The 16,587-nt window shown below is 41.5% G+C and overlaps 2 protein-coding genes across 8 annotated transcripts in view; one reads left to right on the top strand and one right to left on the bottom strand.

Moving 5' to 3' along the window:
- The window catches only part of MFSD8 (major facilitator superfamily domain containing 8), a 48,247-nt gene extending 42,920 nt beyond the window's left edge, over nt 1-5,327 (bottom strand). The window contains exon 1 of one of the 4 annotated variants that reach the window (XM_047798335.1): nt 5,076-5,327. In XM_047798335.1, coding sequence (XP_047654291.1) covers nt 5,076-5,140 — 65 coding nt within the window. In that variant the 5' untranslated portion in view covers nt 5,141-5,327. The remainder of the gene's footprint in view (nt 1-5,075) is intronic. The other 3 variants (XM_047798336.1, XM_047798339.1, XM_047798337.1) reach the window with 3 other exon arrangements.
- Nucleotides 5,328-5,363: 36 nt separating this feature from the next.
- The window catches only part of ABHD18 (abhydrolase domain containing 18), a 35,324-nt gene continuing 24,100 nt past the window's right edge, over nt 5,364-16,587 (top strand). Inside the window, exons 1-3 of one of the 4 annotated variants that reach the window (XM_047798341.1) lie at nt 5,364-5,618; nt 14,303-14,414; nt 15,983-16,067. In XM_047798341.1, coding sequence (XP_047654297.1) covers nt 14,323-14,414; nt 15,983-16,067 — 177 coding nt within the window. In that variant the 5' untranslated portion in view covers nt 5,364-5,618; nt 14,303-14,322. The other 3 variants (XM_047798340.1, XM_047798342.1, XM_047798343.1) reach the window with 3 other exon arrangements.

Raw genomic sequence — 16,587 nt, 5'->3', positions numbered from 1 at the left:
ATATCCAGTCTCCTAGGATAAACCATAATGGACAGGAACATAAAAAAGAATGTATGTATAACTAAGCCACTTTGCTATATAGCAAAATTAGCATAACATTGTAATTTAACTATAAATTGATATATACTTTTCATATATTTATATATAAATTAACCCCCCCCAAAAAACTTTTAATGACAGCTTTAAATACTGAAGGGATGGCAGAAAATTATCATTACTCTCCATGTAATAATGGATGAAAGCAAGCATCAACAATGAATCCTAAAGCAACTGGTTGAAAGGTCACGGAGCCTCAAAGTACCACTCTCCTGTGTACTTACTAATCAGAAAATGGAACATAAGTCTTTGTAATTGAGAGAGATAGCTGTCACCCTCTTAGCCAACTTGTCAAGCTTAGCATTCCTAACAGTGGACTAGCCTCTCATCCAATGCCTCCTGGGAAAATATTCTGGGATATTCTCAACATAAGTCACGAGATGTGCTTGCCGGTAGACCAGGATCTACTCATAAATAGTCCACAAACCCAGAATGTGAGATGCTCTGAGGAATATAAAAAACTGTAGACTTGCCAAATGATTCAAAGTTGGGGAGAACATAAAAGGAAGGTCAAGGCACCGTTCTAGGTTGGAAGAGTTGAAAAAGATGTAATGATCGATACATGAACATTAGCTGGATCCTGTCTTTATCATTTTTTTTTTAATTTTAATTATAGTTCATTTACAACATTGGGCCAATTTGGATCCTGTCTTTAAAAAAAATAACTATAAAGTACACTTTGGGAACAACTGGAAGAATCAGTATAGATTGTATAGTGCATACTTTGAATCAGTTTTCTACCTCTAACAGTGGGTAACAGTGATACAGCTGTGTAAAAGAATGTCTATGTTTTGGAAAGATCCAAGTTGTTGACTAAAATACCTAGGATAAAGCGCTATAAGGCACGCAACCTACTTTTGGCAAAAGAGGGGTATGTGTGTGTAGAGAGAGACTTGAACAGTGTGGAAAAGGCTAGCAGTAACAGGGTAATCAGGTGTTCGTTGCACTGCTTTTTTCAACTTTTCTATAGATTTAAAATGTTTCAAAATAAAAAAATTTACTTTTCCCCCTTTTTAATTAAAAAAGTACAACTTTGTTGAAGAAATGTATCTTCCTTGTTGGAGATAGGAGAAACACAAAATACAACTGTCCTTCAATCAAGTTATTTTTATTACATTTTCTTAACCTTGATGATTCAATCAGCTGTGTCACATGGCTGATAGTAAATTTCCAAAGGCTTCTTTCTTATCACCAGGGAATAAAGAAGGAATGCTGTACTTTCAAGGTGATTTAACTTTTTTTTTTTTTTTTTAACGGACACAGCCATGGCATATGGAAGTTCTCTGGGCAGGGACTGAGCCTGAGCCATAGCTGTGGCAACGATGGATCCTTTAACACACTGTGCCCAGCCAGGGATCAAACCTGTGCCTCTGCAGCAACCTCGGCTACTATAGTCGGCTTGGATCCGGAGTTGCTGTGGCTCTGGCGTAAGCTGGTGGCTACAGCTCCAACTAGACCCCTAACCTGGGAACCTCCATGTGCCTCGGGTGTGGCCCTAGAAGACAAAAAAAAAAAAAAAAAAAAAAAAAAGACAGAAATAAACTTAGAATGTTCTATAAAGTTATCTTCCAGAGTTCCGATCAGATCCTGCGTTGCTGTGGCTCTGGTGCAGGCTGGCGGCTACAGCTCCGATTGGACCCCTAGCCTGGGAATCTCCATATGCCATGGAAGCGGCCCTAGAAAAAGGCAAACACACACACACACGTTATCTTCCATATGACCATCAGTCCTAGTAATATTTATTTCACAAAGACTAGACCTAAGTTGCAAAGAAAAAAAAATGTTTTTTTTCCCACAGCCATACCTGTGGCATATGGACGTTCCTGGGTTGGGGGCCAGGGGTTGAATGAGAGCAGCAGCTGTAGGCAACACTGGATCCAAGCCCCATCTGTAACCTATGCTACAGCCGTGGCAACACCAGATCCTTAACCGAGTAAACAAGGCCAGAGATTGAACCCACATCCTTACAGAGATTATCTTGGGTTCTTAACCTGCTGGGACACAGTAGGAACTCCTAAAGTTGCAAAGAAATATTTTAAGCATCTGTAATACTTCAGGATATTCTGAGAGGGATCAGCAAACTACAGTCTACAGGCCAAACCTGGCCTACCACCTGTTTTTTTATAGCTCATGAGCTCTAAGAAAGGTTTACAGAAGTATATTTGTGATCAATTTGATGACAGAAAACACTATCTTTGAGGAAGTTCCCTTGTGGCACAGTGGGTTAAGGACTAGCATTGCCACAGCTGTGGCACAGGATGCAAATGCAGCTCAGGTTCAATCCCTGGCCTGAGGAACTTCCACATGCCCAGGTGCAGCCAGAAAAGAAAAAAAAAAACATTAACTTTAAATTCTATTTAAACCACATAGCATTCCCCACTCCCAAAGAATTCTATTCTTCTCATTATTAGATTTGCATTACAAAAAATTGTACTCATTATATTTTCATTTTCATTACTACAAAATTTTGTGGAGGAGTTCCCATTGTGGCTAAGGGGTTAAGAACCCGACTAGTTAGTATCCATGGGGATGCAGGTTCGATCCTTGGCCTCCCTTAGTGGGTTAAGGATCTGGCAATGTTGCAAGCTGTAGCAGAAACTGCAGATGCAGCTCTGATTTGGCCTGGCTGAAGTGTAGGTCAGCCCTGATTTGACCCCTAGACCAGGAACTTCCATATGCTGCAGGTGCAGCCAAAATAAGAAAAAGAAAAAAAATGTGGAAATTTGTTTTCTTTGTTACCTAAATACTTATAATTTTTATTTTGCCTCTTAGCCTGCAAAGCCTAAAATATTTACCATCTGGACATTTAGAGATAAAGTTTGCCAATCCCTGCTCTCTTAAAACTCTATGAATAGGTCACTGGGGTTCAATGAGATTCACCACATCAGTAAATCAGAACCAAGTTCTTGGTAGTGAAAGATTAGTGGTGAACTGGGCCCATGTTTTTGCAATTTACTCAAAGTGAACAGGGTTTGCCAATTAGTTTTACATATGTTCTCCTTACTAGGGAATCCAATTATGTTTTTAAGGCAGTATACTTACTGAATTGATTATAAAATCCTACCTTTTTAAAAACTTTTAACCTAGAAATTAAATCAGGTATTGTTTATGGACAGAACATCTGAATTTAGATGGGCCCTAATGAGTATCAGTTGCCTGGACATAACTGAAGCTAAGGAAAAAAAAAAGTTTATTTATTTATTTGGCTGCACCTGCAGCATATGGACGTTACCGAGCCAGGAAACCACCCCGTGCCCCCCACATCCCCACCAAAAATGATTCCCTTTTTAAAGTAGGTTTATTTGGACAAGATAACAGAATGTACCATAGGACCACATCTAACCATAACTCAATGTGTTTTTTTTTTGGGGGGGGGAGGTTGGTTGGTGTTGTTTTTTAGGGCCCCACCCGAGGCACATGGAGTTTCCCAGGCTAGGGGTCCAATCGGAGCTGTAGCAGCCAGCCTAAACCACAGCCACAGCAATTTGGGATCCCAGCCGTGTCTGCGATCTACACCACAGCTCACCACAATGCCAGATCCTTACCCCACTGAGCAAGGTCAGGGACTGAACCCAAATCCTAGTGGATGCCAGTTGGGTTCATTAACCACTGAGCAACAACGGGAACTCCTAACCATAACTCAGTGGATAGATCCTGAAATCTATCTGGAAAACCAAGAAATAGCAAGACCAAAAAGATGGTGAGAAAACCAAAGCCACAAAGTCCATGCACTCAAGCTCATGAACTCGATTAAAAGGAGAAATCTTTTTATCTTTCAATCACAACTTCCAGGTTCTAACTACCCACAATTCTATTAAGCTTAGTTAGATATATGATTTTCAAAGGCACAGCAAACCAGAACACCCCGTGTAAAGTTGCGAGGAGAGGTTTGCAGACAGTAAAACAAACAACAGATTAAAAAATAATAATAATAAACAAAAAACGATAAGGAATAGTCTATGAAGAACAGTTAGGCAAAAAAAAAAAAACTAAAAAGCAAAGGTGAAAATTATAGCAGTGTAGAACAAATTAGTATAGAAGCAAATAGGCCCAAATGCCTCCTTAGGCTGGCTGGAGGTCACTCTGCTACAACATATTTCATCACTGGCATTCATTTTAATGATCTCAAGATAAAATGTAAATAAAATTGCATTCCATATATTGCTTAGTAAATCAAGGACCAGAGAAATACATTTTCCAAATGGTTTCAAAGTGACTTCTAAAAAAGGTTTGGTGCTTAAGAGAGATAAACGAGCAAAAAATTAACAGAATCAGAGACAGCTGAAGTTCAGCTGTGACTTAACTTGATTTAATAATTATGTTTAAAATGATTCTTAGCTCCGTTTTCCTAAAGGTGAAAATACTTCACTGTTTAGTAAGAAACAAACTATAACAATTCTGAATCACAGTCCATAAACTAGAACCAGAATAATCAGAATAGTAAGGGTCAAAATACACTTCGTCCCTTAACTGCTTAAAAATAAGTATTTATACATTTGGCATAGGACAAAAGTGAGTTCGTCTTGGGTTTATCTGCTAAAAAAGTATCAAGAAGTTACCAGGCAATTAGTTAACTGAACACTAAGACCAGTTATTTTCAAGTACCTATTAAAACCGTCATTTTCGAACTTTTATGAAATGTGTAAAGTTATCAGTTCTGTAAAGGGTCAAATGCAAAACTTAAAAAAATAAAGGGCCAAATGCAAAGCGCAGTTGCTTGGCTGCTGCATAACTGCTGTGAAGGTCCAAGAGGCTATCTGCCTTTCTATAACCCCTTCACCACAACCCGCCAACTCAAGGCGCCCCCGAGCCGGACGCGGGTTCTCTGAAGTAGAAGTGCATCTCCGGGTCTCGCCCAACCTGCCGCGGCTCCCGCCGCCTAGGCACCCCTCATTGCACCAGCTAAGGCTGACGCGAGGAAAAGAGTAAGTCCCAAGTGCGCAGGAGGGTGAGATGGCCTCCCCCCAACATCCGCTCACCTGCTTCCTGGTGTATGGTCTCCTAAGAGGGGCTCCTGTTCAGCCCCGACCCCCAAGCTCGCCATAGTTAAAGCTCCCACAAAGCTGGAGGTCAACTCTCGCGACACCTCCTACTCTCCCATTCCTGGAGGCCCGAAGCTGTCAGAACAGGCCCGCAAGTGCGCACGCGCACCCGCCAACCAGAAGTGGGCGGAGCGTGCCAGGTCAGAGACGGGGTCACGAAGAAGACAGGGCGGGGCGGGGCCGTGGAGATGACGGGGTTAAGGGGTGGGTCCTGAGGTCTGAACCTCCTCCTGCCGTTTCCGCCTCTCCGCCTCCAGGGACGACCTGAAGGAGAGCCAGAGAGGGGGCGTATCCAAACAGCCGCCCCGCCCAGGGCTCGTACGCCTTCCTATGCTTTCCTGTCCGCTACCTCGCGCACCTCAGTTCCTGGAGAGTGTGGTGAAGCTGCGCTTGCGGTTCAGCCGGAAAGCAAGTCCCGGGAGAGATCGGTGGCGCAGGGAGTCTCGGCTAGCTGGATAGCAGGCGTCCGCCCAGCGGCCAGTGAGTATGTATCCGGTCCAGGCCGCGCTTCCCAAGCCTCTTGCAGCGCTGCCTACGTGCCAGGAGTCAGGGGCTGAGAGCGTAAGGCTTGGCGGGAGACTCGGGGGTCTGGAGCCCTGGGGAGGGTGGAAGTGCTCGGGCGGGTCCGAGTGAGGTGGGCTGGCGGGCTCTCCCCTCTGTGGAAAGTGGAGGTGGTGACGCGCTGTGCTTTATCTCGCCTGGTTAACTGCAAAGGCCCCTTACCCATAGTGCCTTGTTGGGACCTGGATTGAAGATGGGGTCCTCCAGCCCCTCCTAACCTGCTGATCCCCAAATTGGAACCCCACCGCCGCCTGCGTGGACTGTGGGCTTTCAGACTTGCAAGATACCAATCAGCAGAGCCTGCCGCTGTAACCTGGAGGTTAGAAAAGGCACAGCACAAGTTTGACAATGGCCAGCTCTTTTCATCACAAGGAGAATATTTTTAGAAAATAGGTTATGGGTTGTTTTTGTTTGTTTTCAGTAGATCGAGGTGCTGTTTCTTTTCTGGTGCTTACATATTAACATCTTACCTCTGCAAGCAGACTTGTAAGCTAATTGGTAGCAGTAGTCATGTGTGTCACAGCACTAGATACATCTTTATGTGATTTCATTTGATCACAACTGTCCTATGGGATAGGTAAAGCAGACACATTTATAATTTACAGAGAACTAAGGCCCAGAAAAGTTAATAACTTACCCAGAGTCACTCGGTGTGAAAATGGCCGAGTTGGGACCCAAATTAAACTGTTTTCAATCAAAATGAGCACTTACTCTATTCCAGGCCCTATACTAGTTATGTACTGTATGGTATAAGCCATCACTTTTGATCTTTGCCTTGTTTGTAACCTTGTGTGTAGTCTATTAGATACAGTCCACTGACTTAACAGCTAAACTTGAAATAGGTTTTCTCTTAGTTCGGAATTATCTTCTGAATACAGACCTAACTTTGTGTACTTGGATTCAGTCTTGCAAATTTGTAACAGCTAACAAAAACATATCAGAGTCCTATGATTGGTCCAAGAAGTACATGGGTAAAATTAGTTTTTTGTTTGTTTGCCATAATGTTGGCTTACTGTGTCTTTGGCTTCTTTTTTGAAAAAATCTCTGGAGTTGTAGCAGTTGTAGCAAATATACAGATGTATATTTAACTAAGGAACTTTTAATCAATACTACATAAGCATAATGATTACTAAACAAATGCACACTGAATGAATACTTATTGAATTACCTCATTTCATCCCTGCAACAATCCTCTGAGGTGGGATTGTTTGAAGCATACAAGGAACTTGAAAGTAGGAGATTAAGTAATTTGCCTAGGGTCACACCTCTAATAAGCAATGAGCTTGAATCCAAGAAACAGAGGACTCCTGACTATAAAGCCTATGCTTTTCATCACCAGCCCACCTTCAAAAAGAATATTAAGAAGATAAGGATCTGGCATTGCCGTGAGCTGAGGTATAGATCGCAGACACAGCTCGGATCTGGCATTGCTGTGGCTCTGGCTTAGGCCAGGAGCTACAGCTCTGATTAGACCCCTAGCCTGGAAATCTCCATATGCCTCGAGTGCGGCCCTAAAAGGACAAAAGACCAAAAAAAAAAAAAAAAAAGAATATTAAGAAGAATCTTTTCCTGTATCTCTTAAAATATTTCAAAACAAGTAATCAAATTTTATATAAATGAAATAACTTGATATTATGTATTAGACCAGATATTATCTCTTTTTTATAGTTTAAGGTGGCTTACCCAAGGTCACAGACATTGCTAGTAGAGGAACCCAGGTCTTCTGACACTGCTATTTTCCATTGCTGCCTCCAAGTGATGACTCTAGGTGGCAAAAGTACATGGAATGAGTACATGTACAACTGGTGAGATCTAAATAAGCTCTGTGTATTGTACCAATTTAAAAAAAAAAAAGAACAAATCATTTCATGGGAACATACACAAACAGAGCACCCAAAGTAAACATTAAAAAAAATTTTTTTTTAAACTTAATTTTTTTAAAGCCCATGGAAAGGAAGAACTAAATTTGAAGAGATTTGATTATTTGCTAAATGTTTCACATAAGCATATAAGAAAGCCCACCTGTTGGATTTCCTTAGATGACTGCTTAGAATAGAATAGAGATAGACTGCTAGAAGAGATACCCTCCCCCCCAAAATAAAGTTCCTGTTTTCCTACTCTTCTCCAGCGTAGGATTAAAAGAAATTAGATGTCAAGGTAGGGTAGTAGATTTTAGTAGTGGCTATCTGGGCCGTCTAAACCCTAGTATAAGTTACTACTTAAGCTTATATTGAAAATAAGTGATTCAAAAGTGAAGTTATAAGATAAAAATTGGGCCTGCATTTTTGTGGGGTAAAGTTCTTGTACATGGTGGTGGGCTTTTTTAAAATTTTATTTTATATATGCTTTTGAGATATGTACCAAACATGAGGATAAAAGTCCAGAAAAATTAGGGTTGAGTTGTTTAAATGCCTAAGTGCCAGGGTGACAGGAGATAAAAGTACTAGATGGTACAATAGATGCTGAGTGCCACTTTACCAATAGAGCTGATTTCTAGGAAAGACTTTTAATTCCTTGGCACTGTACCACAACATCTATTTTTGTTTCATTGTGTTTTTCTTTTTTGCATTGGCCAGTGTAAAGTATAGATGACAATTGTGTCAGTTTGGTTTGATACATACTTCAAAAGTGGGTCCTGTTTCTGCAGAAGCTCACTGGTTTCAGTCCAGCTTAATGTGGGGGCTGTAAAAGTATCTGATGTGGCTCTGATAGTGTCTCCTTTTGGTAAATTGGAGTTATCTTTACCCGGGGCTTGGAATATTATCTGTTTGTGGTGGCACTGGCTAGCAATTAGCCCTGCCTAGAAAGAACAACCTGTCTAGAACATCCCAGAAAACATGGTCTTTTATATTGTTCTTGGGACTGAAATGGGATTCAAGAAGATCTGTGTAACCTCAAACTCCGAGTCAAGATTATTGTGAGCTGTGTGTATGTTTGATTTGCTTTCTGTTCCTCCTTGGTCAGTTGTTTACTATCAGGTAAACATAACAAGAAAAATTCTGTCTCTAGATTTGGAGTGCTCTTATGGCCTATTATACATAGAATTAAAATGATTCGGAAGCTTTTCCATAGGGTTAAAAATTAGAAATGAATAAATAATTTAGGCACCTAATAAATAAAGTGCTTTACAAAATACCTGAAGAGTTCGTTTTTCTCAGGTTCTTCCCTGCTTTTCTGACAACTTTGTACTTTTGCATGTTTTTCTTACCTTGTCTATTAACTACCTAGAAGAATATTGTGTAGAAAAATGGGTTATCTCATGAGATATGTTTTATATATGCTTTTGAGATATGTACCAAACATGAGGATAAAAGTCCAGAAAAATTAGTACTTTTCTTCTTACCGTAAAATATGAGTTTGGGATTTTTTTTTTGTCTTTTGTCTTTTGTCTTTTCAGGGCCGCACAGGCGGCATATGGAGGTTTCCAGGCTAGGGCTCTAATCAGAGTTAGCCGCTGGCCTACGCCAGAGCCACAGCGATGCAGGATCTGAGCTGTGTCTGCAACCTACACCACAGCTCATGGCAATGCTGGATCTCCAACCCACTGAGCAAGGCCAGGGATCAAACCCGCAACTTCATGGTTCCTAGTCAGATTCGTTTCTGCTTCGCCATGATGGGAACTCCTGTTCTTTTTTATACTAACATTGAATATGCATATTGCTGTTGATGCCATAAATGATACAAAGGAAGAATGACCCCTCCCCATTATTTTCCTGCCACTGTCTCCTGAGGTTTTACTCTTTTGTGTAATCCCCTCCCTTTGAGTATGGACAGAACCTGTGATTTGCCTTCTAACCAATAGAATATGGAGGCTTAGAGGTAATGAACCTGACTAATATCCCTGAGGATGTGGGTTCAACCCCTGGCCGTGTTCAGTGGGTTAAGGATCCGGAATTGTGAGCTGTGGTATAGGCCAGAGACATGGCTCAGATCCCGCATTGCTGTGGCTGTGGATAGGCTGGAAGCTGTAGCTCCGATTTGACCCCTAGCCTGGGAACTTCCATATGCTGCAGGTGCAGCACTAAAAAGCAAAAACAAATAGGAGTTCCCTTAGTGGCTCAGTGGTTAATGAACCCAACCAACATCCATGAGGTTGTGGGTTTGATCCCTGGCCTCACCCAGTGGGTTAAGGATCTGGTGTCGCTGTGAGCTGTGGTGTAGGTCGAAGACGTGGCTTGGATCCCGAGTTACTGTGTTTGTGGGGTAGGCTGGCATCTCAAATTCGACCCCTAGCCTGGGGGCCTCCATATGCCATGGGTGCAGCCCTAAAAAGACAAAACTAATCTGTAGAATATGGCAAAGGTGATTGGATGTCACTCCCATGGTACATTAAGTTAAATAAGACTTTTTTTCTTTTTGGTCACACCAGCAACATGAAGAAGTTCCCAGCCCAGGGATGGAACCTGCACCACAGCAGTGACCTGAGCAGTGACCTTAGTGACAATGCTAAATCCTTAACCTCTAGGCCACCAGGGGACTCCAAGTTATGTAAGACTTTATCTTGCTAGCACATTCACTCTCGCTCTTCTGTTGGCCTTGAAGTAATCTGCCATATTGTGAAATTCCTATGAAGAGAGCCATGTGGTAGGGAACTGTGGACAGCTCCTAGGAGCTGAGGCAGTCATCTTGTTGACAAACAGCAAAATATTGAAGCTCTCAGTCATATAGCTGCAAATAAATAAATTCTGCTGACACACCTGATGAGCTTGGAAGTGGTTTCTTCTCCATTCAAGCTTCCAAATGAGAATCCAGCTCAGTTTCCAGCTGACATCTTGATTGAGGCTAAATGACACCCTGAAGCAGAAAATCAAGTAATCTGAGTTCCTGTAACTAATCCTAAAGAAAGAGGAAGTGAGAAGATGGACGTGAGACAAACTAGATTCAAGAGATTTGCTTTTCAAATTCTTTTATTCAAAGGCCTTAGTGAAGCCTTCCAGTATTTAAATTATGCAAGTGAAGTTTTTTTGAAGAGAAAAGAGCTTTGAGTTCCATTCTAAATTCAATACAAAAATGAACTACTTCTGGAGTTCCCATCGTGGCACAGTGATTAATGAATCCGACTAGAAACCATGAGATTGAGGGTTCGATCCCTGGCCTTGCTGAGTGGGTTAAGGATCCAGTGTTGCCGTGAGCTGTGGTGTAGGTTGCGGACGCAGCTCAGATCCCCAGTTGCTGTGGCTCTGGCATAGGCTGGTGGCTACGGCTCCACTTAGACCCCTAGGCTGGGAATCTCCATATGCCACAGGAGCGGCCCTAAAAAAGGCAAAAAGACAAAAAACAACAACAACAAAAAAAATGAACTACTTCTGCTTACTGAGAATGTTGTCAGGAGGGAAGGAAATTGTCAATTTATTCTGAACACTTGTGTTGAGAGACTATTAAATTCACTCCAGAATTCCCTAGAGGTGCAAACTGTTAAGGATCCAGCATTGCCACTGCTGTGGTTCAGGTTGCTGCTGTGGTGTGGGTACATTCCCTGTCCCAGAAGCTTCCATGTGCCATAGGCGAAGCCAAAAAAAAAAAAAAAAAACCTCCGATTTCTAAATTTTGTTCATATTTTTATGGTAAAATTCACATCACATAAAATATACCATCTTAACCATTTTTGGTAGTTTTCTTTTTCTTATAGCTGATCTACAATGTTGTCCCAATTTCTGCTGTACAGTTGACCTTTTTTTTGCTTTTTTTGCTTTTTTAGGGCTGCGTGTAAGGCATATGGAAGTTCCCAGGCTAGGGGTCCAGTCGAAGCTACAGCTTCTGGCCTATGCCACAGCCACAGTCTTTGACCAATACCACAGCTCGTGGCAATGCTGGATCCTTAAGCCAGTGATAGAGGCCTGGGATCTAACCCGCCTCCTCATGGTTACTAGTTAGGTTTGTTACCGCTGAGCTACAACGGGAACTACAGTTAACTGTTTTTAAGTGTATAGTTCAGTGATATATAGGTTCAGTCATATTTTTGTGCAACTATCATAACCATCCATCTTTTTCAACTTACAGAACTGAAACTGTATACCAATCAAAAAATACCACCCCCACCTCCCACCCCCATTTTGCCTTCCCCTCAGCCCCTGGTAACTGCCATTCTGCTTTCTGTTTATGAATCTGGCTGCTCTAGGTACCTCATATGAGTAAAATCATACAGTCTTTTTTTTTTTTTTTGGCTTTTTAGGGCTGCACCTGAGGCTAGAGGTCGAATTGGAGCTGCAGCTTCCAGCCTGCACTACAGCCACAGCAATGCAGGTTCCAAGCCACGATCACGGCAATGCCAGATTCTTAACCCACTGAATAAGGCCAGAGATCCTCATGGATACTTGTCGGGTTTCTTAACACTGAGCCACGATGGGAAATCCCCCTTTTCTTTTTTGTTTTTTAATGGCCACACCCACGGCATATGGAAGTTCCCAGGCTAAGGATCGAATCTCAGCTGCAACTATGGCATTGCTAGATCCTTAACCCACTGTGCCAGGCCAGGGATAGATCCCATGCCACCATAAAGACAATGCAGGTCCTTAACCCATTGCACCAAAATGGGAACTCCAGTATTTGTCTTTTTATGACTGGCTTGTTTCACTTAGCCCAATGTCCTCAAGGTTCATTCATGTTGTTGCCTTTGTTGTTAGAACTTCATTCCTTTTGCAGGATAAATACTGTGCCATTATATGTGTATATATGCCATATTTTGCTTATTCATTAATCCATTTATATAGATAATTGGGTTGCTTCCACTGTTTAGCTACCGAATTCTTAATTTTATGAAGACAGACAGGAGTTCCCATCTTGGCGCAGCAGAAACAAATCTGACTAGGAACCATGAGGTCGTGGGTTTGATCCCTGGCCTCACTCAGTGGGCTAAGGATCTGGTGTTACCGTGAACTGTGGTGTAGTTCGCAGATGCAGCTCAGATCTGGCGTTGCTGTGGCTGTGGCATGGGCTGGCAGCTGTAGCTCCAATTAGACCCTTAGCCTGGGAATCTCCATATGCTGCAGGTGTGGCCCTAAAAAGCAAAAAAAAAAAAAAAAAGAGACAGAACATGGCTAATTAAATAATTAGTGTTTATTTTAGATAGAATACTAATTTTAGAAATCAATATTTGCATTTTATGCCATTGTATAGGATCTGGATAATTTCAATTATAATAAATATAATGTTTTATAGTTGTATCTTTGCATTTGTGACAGTATGATAACATTTGTAACATACCTATGATTTGTTTGATTTTCTAACTCAAGGCATAAGCAAACTATGGCCTATTTACCAATCTGCCTGTTTGCCTGTTTTATATGGCCTGCAAGCTAAGAATAGGTTTTTTTGTTTTGTTTTTTGTTTTTTGTTTTTGTTTTTGTTTTTGTTTTTTGCCTTTTCTAGGGCCACTCCAGCGGCACATGGAGGTTCCCAGGCTAGGGGTCCAATAGGAACTGTAGCTGCCGGCCTATGCCAGAGCCACAGCAACGCTGGATCCAAGCCACATCAGTGACCTACACCACAGCTCACTGCAACGCCGGATCCTTAACCCACTGAGCAAGGCCAGGGATGGAACCCACAACCTCATGGTTCCCAGTCAGATTCGTCAACCACTGCACCACGACGGGAACTCCTCCAATCAATAACATGGAATATCTTTCCATTTCTTTCCATCTTCTTTAATTTCTTTGATTAAAGTTTTATAGTTCTCAGCATATAAGTCCTTAACTCACTGTACAACCCACTGCACAGGGCCAGGGATCAAACCCATGCTGCACTAGAGAACACCAGATCCTTAACCCACTGTACCACAGTGAGAACTCCTATTCATTTGATATACATTTATTTAGGACCTCCTATGTGCAAAGGCATTTTTGTAGCTCCCATAGGAAGTACAGTGATATTGTACTCATAAATCTCTAGGAGGTCAAAAACCAAGTCCAGACCATATCTCAGTTGTGTCCACAACACGTGCCATGATGCTTGACATGTGGTTGGTACTGTGGAAATACTTCTGTAACAAATAATATCTTGTATATGTTAATCTATCACTTAAAGCTCCCTAAAATTTTTTGATTAAAAATTTTTTTGTTGATGGAGTTCCCATCGTGGCCCAGTGGTTAACGAATCCGACTAGGAACCATGAGGTTGTGGGTTCGATCCCTGGCCTTGCTCAGTGGGTTAAGGATCTGGCATTGCTGTGAGCTGTGGTGTAGGTTGCAGACGAGGCTCAGATCCCACATTGCTGTGGCTCTGGCGTAGGCCGGTGGCTACAGCTCTGATTAGACCCCTAGCCAGGGAACCTCCATATGCCGCGGGAAGCAGCCCTAGAAAAGGCAAAAAGACAAAAAAATAAAAATAAAAATTTTTTTGTTGGGAGTTCCCGTTGTACGTCAGCAGACTAAGAACCCCACTAGGGTCAGGTTCAATCCCTGACCACCCTTAGTAGGTTGAAGGATCCAGCCTTGCCTCAACTTCAGTGTAGGTAGCAACACAGCCCGGATCCAGATTGCTGTGGCATGGGTCTCCAGCTGCAGCTCCAAATCAACCCCTAGCCTGGGAACTTTCATGTGCTGCAGGCACGGCCCTAAAAAAAAAAAAGGAATTGTTAAAAAAAAATTTTTTTGTTTGTTTTATAGATGTTTGTTTGCTGCTACTAATGGGTGTGAGCAAGTTAGATATTCTATACCGGAGACTTCTCCTTACAAAACTTTTTATCAGAGGATGGGGAAGACCAGAGGATCTCAAAAGGTAAGAATTTTTTCTGGAGTTCCTGTCGTAGCACAGTGGAAACGAATCTGACTAGGAACCATGAGGTTGCAGGTTCGATCCCTGGCCTGCAGTGGGTTAAGGATCTAGCAGTGCTGTGAGCTGTGGTGTAGGTTGCAGATGCACTCGGATGTGGTGTTGCTGTGGCTCTGGCGTAGGCCAGCAGCTATAGCTCTGATTAGACCCCTAGCCTGGGAACCTCCATATGCCATGGGTGCAGCCCTAAAAAAAAAGACAAAATAATAATTTTTTCTGAGTGTTCTAAATTTGTTCTTCTAGTAAACATTTAAAATTCCACTTCAGTTATTAAGTCCTTTAAAGTGATTGGTAAATTAAGCATTAAATTACTATAGAGAGGCGCTCCCATCATGGCTCAGTGGTTAACGAATCTGACTGGGAACCATGAGGTTTCGGGTTCGATCCCTGACCTTGCTCAGTGGGTTAAGGATCCGGCATTGCTGTGAGCTGTTGTGTAGGTCACAGATGTGGCTCTGATCTGATGTTGCTCTGGCTGTGGTGTAGGCCAGCAGCTGTAGCTTCGATTGGACCCCTAGCTTGGGAATCTCCATATGCCGCAAGTACAGCCCTAAAAAGCAAAAAAAAAAAAAAAAAAAACTATTTAGAGAAGAAATTATTCCTTTTTTTAGATTTTTTTATTTTTTTGTCTTTTCTAGGGCTGCACCCATGGCATATGGAGGTTCCCAGGCTAGGGGTCCAGTCAGAGCTGTAGCTGCTGGCCTATGTCACAGCCACAGCAATGCTGGATCCGAGCCACATCTGTGACCTACACCACAGCTCACTGCAATGCCGGATCCTTAACACACTGAGCAAGGCCAGGGATTGAACTTACAACCTCATGGTTCCTAGTCGGGTTCCTTAACCACTGAGCCACAGTGGGAACTACATCATTCCCTTTTTTAACTAATTATTTCTCTCTAGTCTTAACCTATTTCATGATAAATTGAACTGTTTTAAAAATAATTCATGGAGTTCCTTTGTGGTGCAGTGGGGTAAGAATCTTGCATTGTCACTGCAGTGGCTCAGTTCCCTACTATGGGACAGGTTCAGTCCATGGTCCAGGAGCTGCGTGCAGCCAAAAAAAAAAAAAAAAAAAAAGGAAAATTCTGATTAAAAAATAAAGAGCTCTCAGACATATAAACTTAATTTTTAACTTTAGTGATTTTGAAGTTGGTTACAGTTTTCAGGGACTGAGCTTTTTCATGGGTAACTTGAATTTTTAATGACTATAAAACTGTGATACACTATAGCTCATGGAAATATTTGGACTTCTGGAAATTAATTTTTAGGATTTCTGCCTTCAATTTTGAGTCACATATGTTCATTACTTTCTGAACAATGATATTTCTCATCTGTTTTCTGAGACAAAATTTCAAGAATGAAAAATCAACAGACTAATTATTTTCTTTAATGATTAAAATTAAATTTTAACATGGTTTACAAATTTGACTTGCTAATTTTTAATTATTTTTCATCAGTCTCAATATAATGGAAATACTGATTTTTTCCTTTTTCCTCCCCTACCATTATAGACTCTTTGAATTCAGAAAGATGATTGGAAATCGAGAAAGATGTCAGAATCTGGTTTCAAGTGATTATCCAGTTTACATCGATAAGGTATTCAAATGAGAGAAATACAATTATGGAAATTCAGATTTTATATAACCATGTGGCAAGTGTAAGTTGAACATTGGAGGATATTAGCAAAAAACTAAAATATGAGAACAATGTTCGTTTTTCTTATTTATTTATTTATTTATTTATTTAGTCTTTTTAGGGCCACACCCACAGCACATGGAAGTTCCCAGGCCAGGGGTTGAATATGAGCTGTAGCTACCAGCCTACACCACAGCTCAGGGCAACACCAGGTCCTTAACCCATGGAGCATGGCCAGTGATTGAACCCTGGTCCTCATGGATACTAGTTGGTTTCATTACCACTGAGCCAGGATGGGAACTCCTCATTTAATATTTTTAAAAATGTTATATGTAACTGAATGCTTATAATAACTATATGCATGTATGCTTGGGAACACATATTTAATACCTAAATACAAAAAAAATATTTCGAGCTCAATCTCTTTGAGCCTCATCTTTTATCTTTAAGCTCAAGAGAGTTAAAGTAAATTATTCAGCAT

This window comes from Phacochoerus africanus, chromosome 10 (assembly GCF_016906955.1).
Source record: "Phacochoerus africanus isolate WHEZ1 chromosome 10, ROS_Pafr_v1, whole genome shotgun sequence".
In the NCBI taxonomy this organism is placed as follows: Eukaryota; Metazoa; Chordata; class Mammalia; order Artiodactyla; family Suidae; genus Phacochoerus; species Phacochoerus africanus.
The sequence above is the reverse complement of the archived record's forward strand: the minus strand, read 5'-3'. Positions and strand labels throughout refer to the sequence as shown.